This window comes from Lytechinus variegatus, chromosome 6 (assembly GCF_018143015.1).
Source record: "Lytechinus variegatus isolate NC3 chromosome 6, Lvar_3.0, whole genome shotgun sequence".
Classification (NCBI taxonomy): domain Eukaryota; kingdom Metazoa; phylum Echinodermata; class Echinoidea; order Temnopleuroida; family Toxopneustidae; genus Lytechinus; species Lytechinus variegatus.
In genome coordinates this window covers 35,835,740-35,859,994 of record NC_054745.1, presented here as the reverse complement: position 1 = coordinate 35,859,994, position 24,255 = coordinate 35,835,740, and the positions used below count along the sequence as shown (strand labels likewise).

The following is a 24,255-nucleotide window of genomic DNA, read 5'->3' as shown; positions in this document are numbered from 1 at the left end:
CTTTCAAACAGAGGGGCGTGGGTTCGAATCCTAGCCATGGCGTGTTTTCCTTCAGCAAGAAATTTGTCCACACTGTGCTGCACTCGACCCAGGTGATGTAAATGAGTACCGGCAGGAAGTATTTCCTCAAAAAGCTGTGCACACCAGAATCGGTAGACTAGCGTAGCCAGGGTAATATAGGAGCGCCTTGAGCACCTAGCAAGGTGGATACGTGCGCTACAAAAATCCTATATTATTATTTATTTTATTTAAATATGTGACAATTACATTTCTTTTCGTTAAGCTTTTGAGCAAGGGTATGGTATACACCTCCTCAAGCATGCTAGAAGCGTTAAGTGCTTGAAGAAAATGCATAACTGGGCCCCGGTACATAAACGTTACTCTGCCATCCAGTGGTAACTTCCCTGAAATCCGTGATTTTGATTGGCTGCTGCGCATCGTTACCATGGTAATTAAATTGAATGGCAAAGGTACAATAATATTAACTTTTATGAAATGGGATCCTGTTGCACTTGCATGCTCAGATAAAAATCAAAGGAAAGATTTGGTTATAAACATCTATCCAAAGTCTGAACCATAGAGATGCGATGAAAGTAAATCACAGGACTTACACGTATGCCAGAGTTCGGAGGCTTGGTTAAAAAAAAATTATCAAGAAATGACACTGAACAACAATAATTCATTTTGACTAACAATACACAAGTGTAAAATATATCTAAAGTGTCTATTTTCAGTAGAAAGTGATGACCTCGACTCGAAGCATACTTGTGAAAAGACAAAATGTGCTTGAATCAAGATCATCTTGTTAGAGTCCACCACTTTGGTCCACCCTACAATTGGACTCGTCATTTTTACTATCCACTGAAGAATGCTAGCTGTACAATATAATTCTTTATACACCGTTGCCATGGTTTCCTCCTCCTCCTCATCATCATCATTATCATCCATAAATTTCCATGTGAGGCATTCGTGTCTAGTCACTCAAATGGCAGCAAAGTCCTGGAGAAAAGGCTTCAAACAGTAATGGTCCCAAGACACATCCCTGTGGAACTCTCGACACATAACATGATTGGTATACACTCTATACATATATTTTAAGAATAAGTTCATCTTGTGACAAACAATCTGACAGTAAAAGACATGAGAGTAAAAACATGCTATATTTGATCAATTTTAGAATAAGATGCAACTTCGTTTCTTGCTCTTCCCCTTCTTATTTGAGGCGTTCTTTCGATCTTTCTGTTGAGGGGAGAAAAATGGAAGAAAAGAGAAAAATACAGATATTAGAAATACAAGAATATGTTTGCATAGAAATAACATGTAAAAACTGAGAAAATTGCAATAAAGTCTGCCTGGCACATGTATCTCACCAATTCCACACTTTGAATAATCAAGCTCACAGATACTGTATATTCAAAAGAACCGTCTTTTCACCATTTATTAAATTTCAAGTCATTGAAGAATATTTGTTTTTCTATTTCAGGCATCCTAGCAGACCTATTTTACTCAAGATTGGTCATTTCAAGTCTATGCTAGTATACTCTTGACCTTTGAAACATGTTAAGCATATAATTAACATTACAGATGGTTATAATCAACGATGAATATCCCTTATTAAAACTTCAAACCCGCAGAGTGAATTCTATTCCTTATCATGTTTGAGGTTGTGGCTAGTTCGAGGAAAAAACAAAAAGCGTTGGAAGCAAAGCCCCCCTACATGTAGCAAATCTATGTTTACAAATTTTGTAAGAGTATACCAAATTTGTCTAATATCTACTCGGTGTATCACCTATATCAATTTATACAGTGAGTTTATCTGTTTCTGAATCTTTTAGGTTGTCATTTGAAAAAATGATAAATAATTTGTTGACAATGTGGACATCAGACCATCTTGCCATTAGACTAAATGATAATTGGATGAAGAGGGTGTATTTTATTGAGTGTATTGTCGGCCAAATGGCATTTAGACCAAGTGGCATTTAGAACAAACTGATAGACCAAGTGGGTTTATCCATCTTCCTCTTTGACAGTCTAAGATGGAGATCGGGGTCTCGTCTTACAAACAGTTACTATTCATCCCATCAACCTCGATTCTATGGAAATCCATCATCGTCATAATATATTCTACAATAAACGTCAACAATGTCCTTTGTAAAGAAAGAGAAACACACTGAAATTTTAAGAATATAAGGATTGTATGATTAAACACCACAGTTGGAAAATATTTTGAACAAACAGGCATAATAGATGTTGACGCTGCTGGCTTTCCATAGATGTGGGTGATTGGATCGATTGCAACTCTCTGTAAAAATCAGGACCCAGGTGAAAATGAATGAAATATACCACTTACATCCTTCCTTATTTCCCTGACGAGTGTGTAGAAGGCATCGTCCTATGGAGGAAAATGAAATGAATATGAAAACATTAGAAGAATATCAGTATGGAGGCTTCACGGTCAACAATGTGTTCTTTTAAAGGCATGTGTTCAGTCCTGCAAAGTCCAACCAAACTCAAAGTTTCAATTAGTTCATTTGTTCTGTCTGTTCAAGAGAATTTTCAGATTACCTTTTACCTCCATATGGTATCATGGGCACAGAGATATATATGCGCCGTTATTTACGTTATGCATCTGAGCTCTGACGTCACACATGCTCAGTGAAAGTTACAAGAAAATTTACCAGAAAAGATCCAAGAATTTTCAAAATACAAATTATATTGTTACTCAGGGGAGCGTTTCATCAATTTTTTCATCCGACAAGTTGTCAGATCTGACATCTTTCCATGATTTTGATTGGCTGAGAGGCACTGTTCCTATGGTAACTGTTGGATAAAATGGCACTTGTCAGATAAAACGTCCGACAAGTCCCTTTCATGAAACGCCCCCCTGAAGATATAAGAATATTACTCTTAAAGACAATTTTCAGAATACTGTCCCAGGTCTCGGGGCAATTTTGCTGCTGAGATGCTCAGAAGAGAAGAGCCTTTGGAAAAAAAATCCATATTCATTGGAATGTTAGAGCTTAAAGCTTACCTAATGTTGCAAAGTTGGGCTGTAGGTTGTGACAAATGGCCCCGGAAATTGAAAAAAAAATGTCTGCCCTCTGTCATAGGGATTTTTGTATGGTGTTGAGTACACTGCAAATAACCAATATTTCACTTGTCGACTCTCCACTTTGCTATAGCAACTGCTAAGATTTGGAATGCTATCTCTCTTCCAATAAGAAATGCTTCTAGTATTCTTGGCTTCAAATTTTCCCCTCATACCCTTTTCCTGTGTGATCTATTTCTTGATTTTTTATTGAAATACCATTTGTGACTAGTATTGTAAATGTGATTGTTTATTATCATATTCATAAAGTGAATTATATTGGTACTTCCTGTTTTATCATCATCATTATTTTGGTGGGTCTCTCCTCCAGATTTTACTGATCGGGGGAGTGCAGGTGGTCCACTACACCGGGGTTTCCCCCGGCTCTTATACGAATAGTGCAGTAGGTTTTTAACGTGCAAAGGTTGTGACTCTCCTCTTCACGGGGCCTCCATTTAACGTCCTATCCGAGGGATGGAGTGTTTTCCACTGTAACATAGCCTGCATCTATGACACATGGGAGAGACTTTTACACACAATGCACTGGCTTCAGTCATCCTCCAAGAGTGGACTCGGACCTATGATCTTTGGTTGACAGGCAGCTGCTTTACTCACTGAGCCAACTTCGCTCTTAATATTCTTAAAGGGATGGTCCGAGCTGAAAATATTTATATCTTAATACATAAAGTAGAATTCACTGATTAAAATCGGATAACAAATAATTCAGTCATTGAACTTGAAAAGAGTTGTCATGAATATTCATTAGGTGGGCTGATGATGTCACATCCGCACTTTCCATTTTCTTATGTTATTACATAAAATCATAATTATTTCAATATTTCATTCTTGTGTGAATAATATATGTCTCACTTATAATGAAATAAGTTGCAGCAATAGGTATCTAATGCACTAAATCAGTTATCAATCCAATTTTTCTAGTTCTTGGAGGAAAATATTTGAATAAACCTAATGTCATATAATAAAATACAAAAGAACAAGGGGAGATGTGACATCATCAGCCCGCCTCATGAATATTCATGACGACTGTTTTCACAAAATATTGCTTAACTTTAAAATTCAATAACTTTGTTATTTCTAATCCGATTTTGATAAAATTTTCGGCATTTTGCTCAGTGATTTCTACTCTATTTATTAAGCGATAAATACTTTCAGCCTGGACCATCCCTTTAATAATCATTATTTCTTATCAAATCTATAAATCAAGAATACTTACTACTCCTTGTCTGGTCTTAGCTGACGTTTCAATGTAAGGTATTCCATAACTCTTAGCTAACGTCATTCCTTGTTTTGTGTTAACCGCCCAGTTTGGCAGATCGATCTTGTTTCCAACCACTGCACAAAAAAAAGAGGAAAGGGAAAAAAAAGAGAGCATGTGAAAATGAACTAGGACAAAATTAATATAGAGGGAGATCAAAATTGGTCAGTTCAACAATAAATATAAAAACAGGAGGGTGTTTCACAAAGATTAAAGTATGACTTAAGTCGCTCTTAAATGCCGACACGTACATGATATGAAAGGCGCGATCTTATTGATAGATACACAGTAGTGTACGTCCTCATGACACGATCTGACCAATGCGCTCAAGCCTTTCATACCGTACGTAACTTGGTATTTAAGTGCGACTACAAGTAAGTCATAATTGAATCTTTGTGAAACACCCCCCTGGTCTACAAGCAGTTGGTCCATTGAATCCCTAACAGAATCGCAAGCTCACTCCAACTTCCAGCCAATCAGACCGATGCGTACATAAGGTGTACTTTGGCCTTAACATTTGTGATGCTGGTCTCGTTGAACAAGGGCCTGTTCTGTAAAATTTGTTGTAATAATAAACTTCCATGTACAGCAACAGTTTTAAGCTTTTGAAATCCTTTGATTTTACTGGCTGATAGTGGACAAAGAGTTACGATTGATCCGATCAATCGCAACTATGGACCGCCAGCAACGTCAACATCTATAATGCATGTATGTTCAAAATATTTTCGAGCTGTGATGTATATTCATGCATTCATTGTTTTCTTGAAAATTCACTGCGGTTCCCTTTGCATAAAAAGGACATTGCGCTAATTTTTCATAGAAAACTTATGACACTGATGGATTTCCATTGAGTTACGATTGATCGGATCAATCACAACTCTTTGTACAACAGGGCCCTGCTTTTTATGAAACAGGACAATCTACAAGAATGGCACAAATACACCGCTCGAGGGGGACCTGTGTGCACAGGTCACTTCCAGGGAATAATAGGCTGTATTAATCAGACAACTTCACACAAATTTCCAATACTAGATGCAAGTGTACATGTATTTGTTTCATTAACGGCTTCCTAGGATCTCCAATTGAAATGAATAGAAAATTTTCATCCGAAGTGGGAGGTTTGCCAATGCGAGACAATGGCCCCGGTCCCAGACAAGTAAAAACTGCTGCAGGGCCAGTAACTTTTCAAAAATAGCCAGATTTACTGGTTTGACATGACCAGTAAAATATATATTAAACTGATATTTTCTCCTCTTTTTTAAATCATAAAAATGGCGCTCTAAAATTCAGACGTTGCTCTCATGAATAATGTTGTGTGTGTGTAATGTTTGTTTGTAGGTTTTTTTTTCTTGGGGGGGGGGGGAACAATGAAAGCAATAAAAGACAGCAAAATAAACTAAAGTCTTTTTTAGGTTTTCTTTGTTTGGGGGGCCAGTAACTTGTAGGTTTGGACCAGTAAAAAATTGAAAAATTATCTACTGGTCCGATATGAACAAGTTGGACCAGTAAAAAAAAAAGGGTTAATGTGGAGCCCTGGGTTTGCACAGGAAACTATTGAGACCCTTGAGTGACATGCGAAACCAGTTAATTTTTTATTAACCTCTTTTTAAAACAAATGTTTGTATAAATCAAATTTTTCATAAATGACCAAAAATTTGGAATGCTCTGTCAGAAGAAATGAAATCAAGTCCTGCTTTAAACGTTTTTAAAAAGAATTATAAAAAAAACTACTGTTACAAAATTATATGTAAATTATCAGGCTCATTTTTATCTTTGTGTCTTTTGTTAAGTCTGTTTAGAGTTTGTAAGGTTTTGTTAATCGCTTTATGTACAGGCATTATCTTGTTATTCATTTGAAATATGGTCTCTTTTCATTTGTTTTTTATATATTACTTGGTTTTAATTCCAAGCTGTCTCCACATTCTATTTTATTGTTATTTTTACCTTGCAATTGTTTTTAATTTTGAATGAAATGAATTGAATTGAAAAAAAAGTTGGTGGAGTTAAAGATGGAGCATGCAATCTTAATACATAGGAGTAATGCCGAAAATTTGTTTACAAATTATAATTTCTTCCTATTAAAGCCTTTCTATTTACTAAAGCCTCTTTATTTACTTAATTAATTGAAATTGAAAAAAAAAGTTAGTGGAGTTAATTGAGTATGATCCTAGACCTCAGCAAAGCTACCATAATGGTCAATTTTTTTTGCAATGGGGCCCTCGACCCGTTGCATAGAAGTTACCATTATGGTAACTTTACCATCCAATAGTTACTTCCATGGAATCCTTGATTCTGATTGGCTGTTGATCAGCGTTACCATACTAGTTAAAGGTATTGTTTAACTTTGTGAGCAGCCGATTTAAAAAATTCTCAAACCAAGATGAAACATGTGTACAAGTGCATGTATTAGAACTAATAAACCCTGAAAGCAACCATTATTGAGAATGAAAAGCTAAAACTACAAGGCAAACCCCGATTTCGTCTTATAGACACCTAAATAGTACGCAAAAGTGTATGGGATGAAATTAAGATGGTGTTTCCGGTCACTTTATATTTCAATTTTTGAAGCACTAAATAATTATTTTCGAACGCAATTTTTTCTGGGCTTCATTTTTGTAACATATCACAGACACAGGTGACAAGTGTGACCTTCTAGCTCAGATTTTTTAAAAGTCAAACCAATCTTAACCGATCACCTTAACATTGGAAGCCAAATTTACCAATAGTAACTTTTTTTGCAATGGGCCCCTGATGCAACTTTTTTTCTCTTCGATGGCTTCTCTCTTTTTTTCTCTTCAATGGCTTCTCTCCCAGGGTACTGTATCATAAAGACATCAGTCAGTGATTTTCACCTACAAATTTGCTCTCGGCCAATCACTTGTAAGGATTTCAGTAGCTTATAACGAGGGATGGAGAAAATCACTATTTTCATTGCATGAAATGCTCCCTGGGAATTCCTCGTCTGCAGGCACAGACCCTCGAGTGGTTAAATTCGCAATATTGCATATTGCATAATGCAGAGTCTGAGGGAGTGAGACTAGTTTCACTGGCCCGTATACTGAAGTCGGGTTTAATTTAAACTCTGGTTGTAAGTTGTGGCTTAACTATGGAAAGCCAGTTGTTGCATAAATCTCTAACATTCGAAGTTCAATGTATCAGCTTATTTGACTACCAAAACACTTTTAACTGCCTGGGAAGGATAAGTAAGACAATTGTCTTCACCTTTAAATAATTAGCGAAGAGCACTGCTAACATGAGAAGCATTCACTGTAAACAAAATTTTGAAACGCTTGGCTTCCCATAATTTCAGCACAGAGTTAGACCATGGTCTAACTTTAATAAAGCAGACTTCAGAATATGGGCCATAAGGTATACTGTGGCTGGGTCCACCACAGAGTGAGACTTAACCCTAAAAAGACTATGTGATAAATCCACTGCTTGATATTTTTTGACCGCGTCGCTCGCTGACTTTTTACTTTCAGATCTCGCGCAACTTTTGAGACCATAATTGTGACCCCCAGGTACGCGGTTCCAAAATTACGCAACATTTCGTAAGTGCATGCAGACCCAAAATTACTCAAAACATGAATTTGTGTACAAATCCAATGCAAATAGTGTTTTTAGCCAAAATTCATAAATGTATCATTATTTTTCCTTTTACTACTTAAAATCAATTTTATCTTTTTTATGGTCAAAATAAAGTCCCCGACAGTTACCATTGAGAAAACAATAAAAAACATAAAGTCGAAAAACAAAGAAATACATAAGAAATTTATAAAACAATAGAGTACATAAGAAAATAAATGTGATGTTGACATTTTTAAAAAATAAATTTTATCAGATGCCTATGTAGAGTATGGGCATTATTTTATTAATTAGAGCAAACAAATGATTTTACGCATAAATTAGCATAATTAATGAGCCATGAGATTTTTCGCAGAATTTGATATTATACTTTTGTAGATAATGCCATGGGTAACGCGCGTGCCAATTTTCGTCGCGATCGCGCGATCGACGGCCGAGATCATAAGGGGGGGCTGAATCAGCCCCCCCCCAGTCTTCTTAAGCGTTGAAATAGCCCAGTCTATTTAGGGTTAAGAGTCTAGTCTTCATTCTAGACATGGTTGTTTAAAGTTAAAGTGTCAAATATGAGTCTGCTCTGGCAGACTAAGGAATCATATACCCTTTTTACACACGCTAAAATTTCCTTAACCCCGTACTCTAGGTGGGGCTAAATTGCTATTTAGCCCCACCTATAGTACGGGGTTAAGCTTAGCCCACTTTCGTTTTACACAGCATTTTTGCAAAGTGGGCTAACCCCACCTTTAGTACGGGATTATTTAGCCCTGCAAAAGCAGGGTTATCCCAGCAATTGCGGTGCTAAGAACGATAGTACGGGTTAAGATCGCTAGTGTGAAACGAAAGTGGGCTAACCTTAACCCCGTACTATAGGTGGGGCTAAATGGCAATTTAGCCCCACCTATAGTACGGGGTTAAGGAAATTTTAGCTTGTGTAAAAAGTGTGCGAGTGTAGTACTTGTACTACGAATGATCGACAAATGTATTTAAAGCATGAGCTTCATGTACCACTAGTCCGGGGTTAGCGAGTTTCGGTGTGTGAAAAGCAAGCATTCCTTATCCGGGGCATGTGTGAAAAGGAAAAAAAAAATAGTACGGGGTCAGGGATAGTACGGGGTTAGCGATAGTCCGGGGCTAAGAAAATCCTGTGTAAAAAGGGTAATAGTGCCTTTGCATGACTAGAACTTGCCATAATCACCAACATAATCTCCGCTGATTAAACCTCAATCAAGGCTAGATAACATGGCATTTAGCAAGAGCTTTTCCTACCTTGTCTGATCAATTAAAACCACAAGAGGCCGCTGCCAAAGCATTGTATATTGCAGTCACCATACATTACAGTATCGCCATGGAAACCAACCTCGTAAAATTTTCAATGACGAATGTTTCTCCAGGCTTGGTGTTGTCAATGATAAATGTTTTAAAGGGAAATACATGTATAGCCATAGAACGATGAGAGTAATACCTTGGTCACAGCCGTTTTATTAATTTCAATTAAAACCACCTATGTGTAGTTGGTACAAAAAATGTTGAAGCGGCTGTTTTCGACTCGCCGTAGATCAAATGTGACCATGGTATTAAATATAGTTGAATCTTGAGAATAAACTGTTTGTTTTCCCAAAGTAGAATGATAAAAATATGTAAATATTGTGGACCTTAGGCTTAGGATTAATGTTAAATTCAGAATAGCAAGCTGTACAATGGAAAAAGGAAACCAGGATTCCCACGTCTTTTTTTTTTCTTCAAAGGCAAATGAATTATTTACATAATCATATAATTCAATTATTCCTCTACATTTTGATACCTAATGTGTGACGAACACTTCGCGCATAAACAAGCAAGACAAGTTTGAAATTTTAATGTCAAAACCAGGTTGCGTAGAAAAAAAGGACTATTATTTCAAGATATGCCAACTGTGCTTATTCAATGATTAGCTCATTAATTAGCATTTCCTTTCAGTGTTGACTTGTACAGTACTGTTTGATTTACATATATTAATAAATGATAATATAAAACTTGTATACCACACTCATCCACCTTGCTAGGTGCTCAAGGCGCTCATAATATTACCCGGCTAAGCTGGTCTGCCGATTACGGTGCGCACAGCTTTTTCGAGGAATTAATTCCTGCCAGTACCTATAATACCTCACCGGCTTGAGTGCAGCACAACGTGGGAAAATTTCTTGCTGAAGGAAAACACGCCATGGCTGGGATTCGAACCCACGCCCCTCAGATTGAAAGACAGGATTCTTAACCACTAGACCAGGACGCCCCACAGCAAAAGAAGCCATGGCCGATACTTACAGACCATAGGGACCTCCTCAGCGTCTTTCACTCTCTTAATCTGTTCTCTGTAGAGATTGACATCCTCGAAAGATTTCTCGTTGTTGATCGCAAACACGCACAGGAAGCCTTCCCCCGTTCTCATGTACTGGTCCCTCATAGCACTGAAAGAAAGGCGTGTCAAAATAAGAGAGAAATATATATCAAAACATAATGAAAAATGAAGTGAAAATAGATATATAATTATTTCAAACTTTCATTATTACGTACTATATTACATTATCATACATTGGTCCCTCATAGCACTGAAAGAAAGGCGTGTCAAAATAAGAGAGAATATCAAAACATAATGATATATAAAATGAAGTGAAAATAGATATATAATTATTTCAAACCTTCATTATTACGTACTATATTACATTATCATACATTGGTCCCTCATAGCACTGAAAGAAAGGCGTGTCAAAATAAGAGAGAAATATATATCAAAACATAATGATATATAAAATTGAAGTGAAAAATAGATATATAATAGTTATTTCAAACTTTCATTATTACATACTATATTATCAACATTATCATACATTGGTCCCTGACTCCCTCATAGCACTGGAAGAAAGTAGGTAAAAATAAGACGGAAAATATACATGTATATAAAAAAAAAGATGATAATTGAAGTAAAAAAATATATACAGTATATATAATATTTATTTCAAACTATCATTATTATACTAGATTACTATTATCATGAATTGGTCCCTCATAGCACTGAAAGCAAGGGGAGTAAAAATAAGAGGGATATACAGTGTATATCAAAACATAATAATTGAAGTGAAATGAAAATATTTCAAACTATAATTATTATATGCTATATAACTATCATTATCATGTATTAATCCCTAATAGGTCCCTGTCAGAAAGGAAATTTGTGTATAGGGGGAGAGGGAGAAGAGAAAGAGATGGATAAAGAAAGGGAAAGGAGTTTCTGGAAAAGATAGAGAGACACAGAGAGAAAGAAATTGAAAGCAGAAAGGAGAGTGATGGACAAAGAGAAGAAAACAGAGATATACAGAAAAATAAATGCAGTACAGCGAAAAAGGAAAGTCAGAGGTATTAGCCCTAACTAGGACGGGCTTTTTTGGCCGTTCTGTAGCCGGGGGGGGGGGGGGGGTGATTCAACCCCCCTCAGATTTTGGCCGCAGATCGCGCAAGCGCCGCAAAAATTTGCACACCGTTAGAGTGCGATGTAATCTACAAGGCTGTATTGTAAAATTTTCGAAAATAATGAGATTTTATTTTATATGAATTAATTATGCTAATTTATGCATAAATCATACTCTTTGCTCTAATTCACTAAATAAAGCTCATAGAATGCTAATTTTTTGTAAAAAATATTCTTTGTAGCATTCTTAAAAATGGCAATTTAAAAAAACTTCGGTTTGGAAATCAATTTTTTATGTATTTTATCGTTTTATGAGTTTCTTATGTACTTCTTTGTTTTTTTCACCAGATTTATTGCACAACCTTTTTGAAGCATAATTATGCTAAAATCAATTGATTTCAGCTGTTTAAAGCAAAAATAATCATATCTTTATGAATAAGATGAGAAAACTCAATTTTCTTGACTTTGTACACAAAATCATGTTTTGGAAAAATTTTTGGTCTGACATGCACTTACGAAATGTTGCGTAATTTCGTAACCGCGTACCCCAGCATCGGAAATTTGGTCTCAAAAGATGCCCGACACATGAAAGTATAAACTCTGTGAGTGGCGGGGTCAAAAGATTTCACGCGGCGGAATGATTGCAGAAAATGTTGAGGGGGGATTGATTCAACCCCCCGGTCAGTTTAGGGTTAAATTGGTATAGACAGAGAGACAGATGGAGTAGAGAAGAACATAGAAGCCAGTAATAGGAAGAGAAGGAAAGAGGGAGAGAGGGACAGAGAGGAGAGAGGGACAGAGAGAAGGAGAGAGAATGGGAGAAGAGATTGATGCTCACAAGCATTGACTCACCCACACGGAACTAATTAAAGTTGCATTTTGATACCTCATTAAGCATCACAATTACACTGTAAACACTAATCACAAACCAAGGTTCATTCTCTAGAATGGCATTGGCACTAATTGTCTAGCTCATGAATATTCATGAGAGATATTATCTTGCAATGGCTTCATATGACAAGATAGTTTAATGACCCTTTGGTGTAATAGTATATTGTATTGGGTATAATGTACCAGTAAGTGTACGATGTAGGTGCACGTAAGAGTGAAGACATCAGTGGATCTATTCCGACGGACCGGTTAATTTCCAATTCGTCTAATGCCAATTTGTCTAATTGCAAACTCGTCTACTGACATTTGGTCTACCATCTTTCATTTAGTCTAATGCCATTCTGTGTAATAACCAGTTGGTCCAATAGCCACTTAGTCCATACACCATTTCGTCTATAGATAGGACTACGTGTTAAAAGTGTGCAAATTGAATGAAAATGAAATGGATATTAGACCGACTGGTTAAAGGTCAAGTCCACCTCAGCAAAATGTTGATTTGAATCAATAGAGAAAAATCAGGCAAGCACAATGCTGAAAATTTCACCAAATAGGATGTAAAATAAGAAAGTTATGACACTTCAAAGTTTCGCTTATTTTTAACAAAAAAGTTATATGAACGAGCCAGTTACATCCAAATGAGAGAGTCGATGTTGTCACTCACTCACTATTTCTTTTGTTTTTTATTGTTTGAATTATACAATATTTCAATTTTTACGAATTTGATGATTAGGACCTCCTTGCCTGAAGCACAACATGTTAAAATAATGGAATTCCATGTGTTCAGGGAGGAATGAAACTTCATTTCACATGACAATGACGAGAAAATCAAAATATTTCATATTTCATATAATAAAATACAAAAGAAATAGTGAGTGAGTGATGTCATCAGTTCCCTCATTTGCATACCGACCGAGATGTGCATATAACTGTTTTGTGAAATGAAGCAAAACTTTAAAATGTCATAACTTTCTTATTTTACATCCGATTTTGATGAAATTTTCAGTGTTATGCTTGTTGAATTTTTCTCTTTTTATTCAAATTAAGTTTTTGTTGGGGTGGACTTGTCCTTTAAGAGACGAAATGGTCATAGACCACCTGGTGATCAGACGAAGTAATGATTGGACCAAATGGTTGTTAGACGAAATGTTGATGGACGGAATGGTATGAGACTAAATGAAAGAAGACCATGTGGTAAGTGGATGAGTTGGCAATTATACCTAGGGAACTACCACAACTACAACCAATTACCATCAACATCACCACCACAATAAGCTATACAACATGCTACCACCCCCACGACTATACTACTACCTCATCACCACCATTACTCATACCCCTTTCATAAACCTATCCTCCTATTAGCCGCCTAAGAGTAATGCGGATAATTCAATAAAATTGCGTTCATAAACTCCGAAAATAATCCACATTATTTTTACGAGCGCCCGTCCTGAAAAAGGAGGATAATCGTCATGGCAACCGCACACACCCCCTCCGATGCGGTTGCGTTGGAAAAGGGTGACCTTGTGACCGCTCCATGGCAATTATCCGCATTACTTTCGAAATGCGTTCATAAAGTCAAAATCTGGTCCCGATGCTGCTATTATGCGGATAATAGCAGCATCAAAATCATGCGGATAACTCTGGTCCTCCTCCGATTATAGACCAAATTATGCTGCTATTAGCCGCATAATTGGGTTTATGAAAGGGGTATCATACTATAAACGGATGGTTTTCAAGTCAAACTATACCCATTCTGCTTTATAAATGTACTAATCAATGGCCCGTATACTGAAGTCAGATTTAACTTTAATAGACCATGGTCTAACTCTGTACTAAAATCATGGGAAGCCAAAAGTGTCATCATTTTTATTAAAGATATATATATGTTTCTTATGTTTACTGTGCTCTTTACTGTTACGATTTACCCAATCAATCGTACCTATATGGAAATCCATCAGTATCATAATTTTTCTACTGGAAATTTGCAAAATGCCATTTGTAAACAAAAGAGAAGCACAGCGAATTTTCAAGAAAGCATTGAATGCATGAATAAATTCATAGAAAATATTTTGAAAAAACATGTATAAGGGATGTTGACGGTGCTGGCCATCCATAGTTGTGATTGATTGGATCAATCGTAACTCTTTGTAAGACGGGGGCCCAGCTCTATCGATATTTGATTATCCAGTAGTATATCTAAACTTCTTGCTGCCAATATATTCAACCAGCAGGAACACCATTAATACCACAACAACCACGATCACCATCACCAATAACAACATCCTCACCAACCTATATTCCTCTTGACCTGCTGTGTCCAGTGTATCATATAGGGCGGGCCTGTGCCCCCCCCCCCTTTGGGAGGCACAATTAAAATTTGTAATGTAAATATGCCATTCTAACACAATTGTGTCCTCCCCCCCCCCTTTGAAAAGGACTTTGTTTTTCGCTTTTCATTTTTTTTCCATGGACAAAATGACCTTCAATTTTATGCGAAAACCTTTTTCTTTTTGCTTGCCTTATTTTCCTCTGAAAAATGTCGGATCCAAGATTTCTAAAAAGGGGGGACCCCTTTTAGAAATCTTGGATCTGACCCTGATGTACATGTATACCCAGTTTTAACAAGTCTCTCCATCTATTTCAATTTGTTTCCTATTTCTAGTAGTAGTAGTAGTAGTAGTAGTAGTAGTAGTAGAATTATGGTATTTATTCAGTCAAGAAAACTGGCATAACAGTCCAACGACTGAAAAATCCAGTGTACAGTATAAGCAAAGGAAAAGTACAATATGTATACAGATGAAATTTAAGCAACACTACTATTTAAGCAATACTACTACTACTCTAGTAGTAGTAGTAGTAGTACAAGTAGTAGTGGTAGTAGTATGGTATTTATTCAATCAAGAAAACTGGCATAACAGTCCAAAGACTGAAAAATCCAGAGCACAATATAAACAAAGGCAAAGTACAATATGTATACAGATGAAATTTAAGCAACACTACTATTTAAGCAATACTACTACTACTACTCTAGTAGTAGTAGTAGTAGTAGTATGGTATTTATTCAATCAAGAAAACTGGCATAACAGTCCAAAGACTGAAAAATCCAGTGTACAGTATAAGCAAAGGAAAAGTACAATATGTATACAGATGAAATTCAAGCAACATCACTACCACCACCAACAACCAGAACCTTCACTAACCTGTATTCCTCTTGACCTGCTGTATCAAGTATATCCAGTAGACACGTCTCTCCATCTATAACGACTTGCTTCCTATATGAATCCTCTGAGGGGGAAAAAGACAAGAAAAGACAATTCAAGCAAGGATCCTTACAGCGGACGAGAACCGGTATATTCGGCATGGTATGGTCATATGGAGACTCATTTTCTTATGATCTAACCAAAGTTCGCCACGGAAAATGAACAAAAGTTCCTGGATGTAGCGTGCACGACATTAATTTGCAATTCAGCTTCTTAAAAATACTGAACTAGAAATGCTACTTCTTGTTCATTTAAACTGAAGTGATATGTGACCCAAAAAACCTCTGGGGGCCATTTTACAGAGACTTACGATTGATAGAGCTGTGCGATGCTAAGCAAATAGTATGGGGTTTAAGAAAGACAGTGCGAAACCCTAAAAAGATAGTCTGGGGTTAAGGATAGTATGGGGATTAATAAGGAAATGCAGTATGAAAAGCATACTAGACAAAGTGTTTATAAATGCTGGGTGGAGCTCTGCAAGTGATACTAGATAAGTGGTTTAAAATAACAAGTTTAGATAGATCGCACAATGAAAGCTACTATTACAAGGTTCTTACAACCTGTGCCCCAATAGCCTATTAAAGGGGAAGTTCACCCTGAAGCAAACTTTGTTGTAAAAATAGCAGAAAAAATAGTCAAAAATATTGGTGAAAGTTTGAGGAAAATCCGTCAAAGAGTAAGAAAGTTATTAGAGTTCAAAATTTTGGATTTGTGACGTCATAAACGAGCAGCTGCCCCATGTGTTATGTAATATAAAATGTATGAATTTCAAATTTTGTATGGTTCCTGATGACTTAATTTTGTTTTCTTTTCATGATCGGGTGTGAAATGATTTGTCTATTGATATACAAAAGTTCCAATGAAAACCATTTTTAGTTTTCTGAGAAAATGACATTTCATTGATTTTTTTACCATTCGCTATGTAGGAATACTGCTCGCATATGACGTCACAAATCAAATAATTGAAATTCTAATAACTTTTTAATTATTTGATGAATTTTTCTCAAACCTTCGGCAATATTTTTTATTATTTTTTCTGCTATTTTTACAATAAATTTTTTGTCAGGGTGAACTTCGTCTTTAAAGGGGAAGTTACCTTAATAATAAGTTGGTTTTACTTTTAACAAAATTATTTTAAAAATTCGACAAATAGATTGGTGTACACGTAGGTTTGATGAAAATTCATCTCAGAATAGCAGAGTCATGAATTTTGAATTTTAGATTTTTTAACATCACAGATGAGCAGCTACTCTACAATTTTTCTGATTTAATTTCCCCAAAATACAATTTTCTCCCCCCAGATAGCTCAGTCGGTAGAGCGGGGGATTCGTATTCCGGTGACCCGGGTTCGATTCCCACTTGGTGCGCTAGTGCCCTTTGGTAAGGCATTAAACCTCAATACCAGGTCCTTCGGAGGGGACCTTAAGCCGTCGGTCCTCTGGTTGCTTGCTTACAAGCATTCATGCTTTCTTAGCAATCAGGTAAAAAAATCACCAATCAATATATCAGTCATCAGGCACATCATTTCATTTAAGAAAAAGATTAGTATTCATCATATTCTATTAAAAAAAACTTTATACGTAAGTGTCCACTTTAAAGAGAAATTCCAGTAGTTGCAGTAAACGCTGATTTCATGAGAAAGTCTGTAAAACCAGGCTTAATTGTCAGAATATCATCGAGGATCTAGATCTGGTACAGTTACATAAACTGAACCTTGTGAAATCTTGAAATCTACGCTGAAAAACGTTCACACTGAAGATCACCAACACAGATAGGCACACGTGGGACAGTGTATTATTATTGCGGGAATAAAGACCCGACGGAAGTGACCGAATCCGCGCTTATTTTGCTTATTTCTCAGCAATTACACAATTTCTCCCAGAATCCTTTGGCACATATTTTTTATTCATACAAACAGACACTTGGGTGGTCATTATATAAGATTCTGTAAAAAGTCATTTTGAGATCGTTACCAAAACTGGAATTTATCTTTAATGACATTACAAATCAAAATTGAAATAATCACTCTTTTCTTCTTTGATAGATTTTCATCATGATGGATTTTTCATCAAAACTTCACCGGTATTTTTCAATATTCTTTTCGCTTTTAAGTTTTTATTAAAGCCAAATATTGTCAGGACTATCCTCCCCTTGCATATACTTTCAATGGCAAATAAAATCTTTGTTTTTATTGCTGGTTCATTTTGTAAACACAAAAGAGAGAGATCTTGACCGAGATCAAGTGGTAGCAAGGTAGAAAATTATCATGTTTACAGGCAATTTTGTCCACACTGAGGTGATTACTGGATCATGGGGGCACGATCTTTATTCAATTTTGAGGGCTAATTTTTGTGCAATATGAATTACATATGCTATCAAAGCCTTCTTGAATGTTCTGCTGTATGTAGAACATTTTTTTTCTAAGCTTTGTGAATATCCTTTTCGGCAGAGCTTCAGGCAACTTTAGAAAAGACGGTTGCCCCAAAGAATTTAATGATGGGTATTTTAGGGGTGAGTTGGACCACCATGGGAGCATCCATTACCCTCAGGGATTCCCTATGCTGCTTGACAGTCCAGGTCTATTCTGGTCCGTAACTCTTCAGGAATTGTCTATGCCCACATATCGGTAAAATGCAAATTCATCTACTGCCAACTCGTCCACTCACCGCATGGTCTATGTACAATAGTCTTAATATGCCATTCCGTCCATGAACATTTTGTCTAACAACCATTTGGTCCAATAATCATTTGGTCCAATCATCAATTTGTCTAATCACCATTTAGTCTATGACCATTTCGTCTCATAACCAGTTGGTCTAGTATCCATTTCATTTTCATGAATTTTGCACATTTATCATTTTGTTTAATTAGAGCAAATTATGGTAAATGGCTATTGGACCAACTGATGATGAGTGGACAAATTGGCAGTTAGACAATGTAGATAGTGGACGATAAGATGGTAGACCGAATGATAGTAGACAAGTTGGAAATTGGACGAATTGGCATTTTAAACGAACTGGAAGTAAACCCCAAATATCCATGCGAACAAGCCTTGAAATAAGTGGGCGCTGAGCGCAAATTCGCGCTCATAAAGCCATCAATTGCGCCCATAAAGCCCCAAAATCATCAAAATTTTGACGACCGGGCGCAAATATTTTCCAGGTAATTGCGCCCGCCGTGAGTGAGCAGTGAAGCCATATCATACATGTAATTTAAATATCTGAAAAGCTAAATCAAGTAACTTTCAATTTACGATGAACACAGTTTAAAATTGCCAAGTGCGTGTTTTTTTCTGTACCATAAAAAGTGAGCTACGTCCGTCTTTTTTTCCTGTAATACATGTGCGCGCGTGCTTCCGGTAGCGGTTTTTCCATACTTCACCATGTCCAATTTCTAATGCACACATTTCCAATTGGAATATCACGATTCTGCGATAAAGTAATTCGAATTGCACAGGAGATAAATCCCTGTTCACAGCATCAGATGTGCGAGTCTTTTATCCTCACAGTCGCCGACTTTGCTTGTTGAAACGGAGCCTTAATAATAAAAAATCACTTCGCTTATAGTTGTGAATTGTAGCTTTTTAATTACTTTCTTGGAGAGGGGTAAATATCAGACAATAAATCATCAAACAAGGCTCCATCTAAAAAAAAATCGGAGGACGCCGTGCACTTGAGTGTGGTGTTAGCTAGCCAGTTTGAGCTCATAATCTCTGCCAGAGCTCTGGGTGAGAATTCTATCAGTAATGGCCTAAGTGATGGTGATTTTCCGTTTCAGATAGAGTTTAGATTTCATGTTAATTTTTGAAAACTGTCAAAAAAACTTTATGATTTCTTCATTGTGATGAATATTTAAGTTATTAATGAATACATTTTCACCGAATTTAGACTCTCCAAGAGTGAAAGGCATTTTCTGTGGAGATCTGCGTTTTCAAATAACTTGTGAAAAACTTAAGGTACACGTGTACATGAACCTACAATACACAAGATACATGTAGGCCTACATAGCCTGTGGCATGTATATGTGCTGGAATTTGAATAGACTGAGTTAGATATTGATTTCATTTCTTTAGCATAATTTATATGCAATCCAAGTGCACCTCACAGTCACAACCACGCACCCCCGTGATTCTAACCATGAAAAAACCTTAATTTTTTTTTTTTTTTTTCTAAATTTATTATTTGATCTGAATTTTCTCTTTCTCCATCTCTCTCTCTCTTTCTATATTTTATTTATTCATTTATTTAGATTTTTTTTTTTTGGGGGGGTTCGTTGATCGTGGTTCATTACAGATGAAAATAAATTAGCCCATGTGTGTGTGTGGTTCTAAAGGGGATGTAGAGTGAGAGTGTCAAAACACACTTAAACATTTAAATCTAATTTCTTAAATGTTTGAATAATACTTAGCATATTCATGTACTAATTCAAAAATTACAGGAGCTGTGCTTACTATAAACAAATTTGCGGTGTGCACACCATTTTATATATATATACTTTTTAATTGCCCCCGGTTCCAGAAAATTGCCCCCGGTTCCTGTAAAAAACCCGTGAGCCGGGGGCAATTGAAAAAAAAAATTGCCCCCGGCTCACAGGTGCTTATTTCAAGGCTTGCATGCAAAGGGTGATTTTGGAAAAAAAATAGCTTCTTACCTATTGTAGGGTCATATTCATCTACAAAACTGCAAGGGAAAAAGGGAAAGAGAACAGGTTTAAAGGCGATTAACAACATGTCAAATATAAAGGGGAGCAAAAGTCTATCATTACACACTATTCTACACCTGCGATGATTTAAATCCAACTTTCAAATATCATGACATTCACACCCACACAACTACATGTATGGAAATTGAATATTCTAGCACACAATTAGAGGTGATTGTCCTTTGTGTTTGCAATTTTTCTACACAAATCACCCATTTTCGGGAGGGGGGGGGGTGATTGAGTCTTCTTCTGTTGAATAAAGAATATATGTTCATGTATTTCAAACATTTTTTTGTGTAGAAAAATTGCATTGCACTGGATGCTTTAATACTCTATGCAAACATGATGAACCGGTCTAGAAATAAAAGAAATAATTACATAAAATTCTGTAGAATATTTTTATATAAACAAAATAATCAGCATTTTAAAAAAATAACACTTATACAAAATTACTAAGCAGGCAAATTGTAAACAAAATAATTACCATTTAAGAATAATAATACACGAAAATGCTATTAACCTGTAGTACATGTAGGCAAATGAGTGAGTGTACTTACTGGTTTTGAATAAGTTGTATCGTCAATGCACTTTTCCCTACACCTCCAGCTGTATAAGAGAAAAAGATAATGAAAAGAATGGGATTATTATTTTCCTCCTGACTTTATCAAATTACTTGTTTTTGTGTATGATGTGCAGAGCTGCCAACATGAAAAGGAACATTTCAGTATTTTTTAAGCTGAGGAAATCAGTATTTCGGTGAGGAAATCAGTATTTCCCAAAAATACTGACCACACATACAACTGAAACTTTAGAAATCAGTATTTTACATGAAACTATCAGTATTTTACATGAAACTATCAGTATTCTTCTCACTTTTCAGTACTAAATACTGAAAATCAGTACTACAATGTACATGTACTTGGTAGCTCTGAAAGACCACCAACTGTGATTTGGGGGGGTTTGGCAGCCATTTAGGATTTTGGCCTGGCACACTTTTTTCTCCGACCCAAGACAAAAAAATATTGTCATTTCATGTTGAGAAAAGGAATGAATAAAACTGTTGCCATATTAAAATGACAAAAAAAGTATTTTTGACCCATGTATAGCCCTCTCCTAGTATTAATACGTTTTTGTGTATGATGCGAGGAGCGTAGAGGACGTCTCAATCATGGAGATTTCGCTTCCACCACACAGAACAATTAGAAAATAAGTAAATGTATTGAATGTGTCCATCAAATGACAATGAACAGCTGGAAGGTCTTTGTCGAAAGATGGTGAACGGAAACAACGGTTTCATCCTGCATAGTGTAAGGTTTGGAGCTGGCAAAAAATTGCATATTACCCAGACTTCAGGCTACTTTTATATTCATACTACTTTTAATAGCAGACATAAGACTCTGTCTAGATACAAAAAATGTATTAAGTCTAAATTATATGCATAGTCAGAAAAACAACAAGCGGATGTTAGGACATTCGTTCATGTATAGTATTTACTTCATTTCAGGAAATGTCATATATGTAGTATGTAGATCAAACACAATTACTTCAATATCTGACAGGCCAATAAGATCATATATTCAAATCCTCTTTCTTAAGCGATTTCACATTTTGCAAGAGTGAATTTTCATTTCCGTCAAAATAAATCAAATACACTGACGTTTCACACAGGAAAAACAAACATTACATGAAGAAATTTAGGAATTTTAGGATAAAGCTATTACATGTATGGCATTAATGGTCCTCAACGGCATTATTCAACACTGTGTTAAATAATTCTGCCATTGAAGACCACTAATGCCATATGTAATAGCTTTATCAATTCCTCTCCACAATTCTATTAAAAGCAATATATACATTAACACATGAAAATGTAGGGCAAGAGATCAAAAAGGCAAATACCAGTGAATGTCGATCAAATACACCTCTCAAGAGTCAATCTTTGGGGTCTTTATATGTGACATTCAACTGGAATTGTGAGATTGTTTTAATTACTAGGTCATCTAAGATTTTTTGGGGTGTGTGAGTCCTCAGCCATTAAATGAATCAAATTATTATTGGAGACTTTGCTACATCATCCACTGATGATCACATGTTTTTGCCGATAAAATGCTTCCATACAATATGTGACCTCAGCAATTACATGTATGCATTTTCTTTCAATAGCCATTTGAAACATATTTTTTTATTTAAGTATACAAACCCTTCAGTGGTAATTTCATTGGATTCTGTTCGAACACATTTTGTGATCATTACCACAACTGGGCCCCGTCTTACAAACAGTTACGAAACAGACGGTCGTGGGTTCGAATCCCAGCCATGGCGTAATTTCCTTCAGCAAGAAACTGATCCACAATGTGCTGCACTCAACCCAGGTGAGGTAAATGGGTACCGGTAGGAAGTAATTCCTTAAAAAGCTGTGTGCGCTATGAAGCCATTCAATCTGATTGGCTGATGGTAAACTGGTATATATAATTATCAAACAAATCTTTATGAAATGTGACCTACATGTAGTACAGGATAGGAGGGCCAGGACAGCCTATAAAATCGTGTAAAGTTAAACTTGCAAAATTTTGAGTGTGAAAGACTTCCTTTGATTGGATTAAGAATGGCCCAAGAGGCATTGAAAATTCATGATCATAACGGGACATTACCGGGACAATAGTGGACAAAAGAAATAAATGCACATTTCATTTTGAATTTTGAGAGAGAGGGGGACTTTGGGTAGATTTAGACCGGCCCTTGGGCGGGGCTAAATCGTGATTATTATGGGAAAGGGGGAGGAGACACATGAACAAAGAGATGCACATTTCATCTAAACTTTTGAGTGTGAACTTTATAGACTAGAGTTTGTTTGCGTGGATTAAGACCGTCCCTGAATGGGGCTTAATCATGATTATCATGGGAAAGGGGAAAGAGACATTTCATAAAATAAAAAAAAATTGGATGTGAAAGACTTCATTTTGGTATACAGACCAGCCCTGGCCGGAGCTAAATCGAATATCATTATTGGAAAGGGGTTAGGAGACACATGAACAAAGAGTTAAGCACATTTCATCTAAAGTTTTGAGTGTGAACGACTTCATTCATATATTTAGCCAGCCCTGGGCAGGCCTAAATTGTAATTGTTATGGTTGGACTAGGAGACACATGAACAAAGAGATGAACATTTTCTTCTTCAGCAATTATCCTCCTAAATAACCCAAAGTCATCATCAGCTTTACTTAATCCTTTGAAAATGCTTAATTAGGACAGACAAAGATGAGGCAAACTTCATTTCCACCAATTATTCCTTTATTGAGGATTCTTCCCTGATACGTACAACCTATTACCCCTTTTCAGAACATGATGCAGAAAATTGACATCATCATCAGGGAAATTTCCCGGTATTATTCTACCCACTAGGCCAGGAATTACATGAAAATAAACACGGGCAGGCACATTTCTCCAGTAATTTGGACAGAATCAGTGACGAGGTCAATAAAATCGCCCCAGGCACTGTTGACGTCCACGCGGGCCTACTCACCCAACCTCCATCAGCAGCCTCGTTCAGACGAGGGTTCCTCATTGAAGAAAATTTTTAATGCATGGATTGAAATTTTGAAACGTACATGCATTTACCTCATCACGACACAAGCGTAGGTAGTTTAGGTCAGAAGAAGCACAGTCGGAGGAAAGATCAGAGTAGTGCCTGTCTGGACAACGTTACTCTGACCTTCCTCCGACCAGGACACTCCTGGAAAGGTTACATGTAGGAGTATCTTGGAACCCCCACGTCTGAACAAGGCTTATGACTGCTCCTCAGTGAGAAAGACTACGCATGAATCGCTTTCATGGGATATAATTATAATAAACTCAATCGGTTCTTTCTTAAGTGGATATTTGCCACAAACAAGTCTCATCTTAATTCCAAAATGACAAGCTCTCCTCCAAAATAGAGATTTAGAATGCAAACTTTACATCCAATTAAAATTGATGAAAATTGGCTTTGATATCAGCCTACTGCTTGACTAAAACA

At 36.4% G+C, this 24,255-nt stretch overlaps 1 protein-coding gene across 1 annotated transcript in view; it reads right to left on the bottom strand.

The window, feature by feature from the left end:
* Positions 1–284: 284 nt before the first annotated feature.
* Positions 285–24,255, bottom strand: part of LOC121417410 (GTPase HRas) — a 35,432-nt gene continuing 11,461 nt past the window's right edge. Inside the window, exons 2-8 of the mRNA XM_041611107.1 lie at positions 20,798–20,846; positions 20,190–20,218; positions 15,480–15,564; positions 10,248–10,390; positions 4,323–4,441; positions 2,351–2,392; positions 285–1,239 (exon numbers count right to left, since the gene is read on the bottom strand). Of these exons, the coding sequence (XP_041467041.1) occupies positions 1,174–1,239; positions 2,351–2,392; positions 4,323–4,441; positions 10,248–10,390; positions 15,480–15,564; positions 20,190–20,218; positions 20,798–20,846 (533 nt within the window). The 3' untranslated portion in view covers positions 285–1,173. The remainder of the gene's footprint in view (positions 1,240–2,350; positions 2,393–4,322; positions 4,442–10,247; positions 10,391–15,479; positions 15,565–20,189; positions 20,219–20,797; positions 20,847–24,255) is intronic.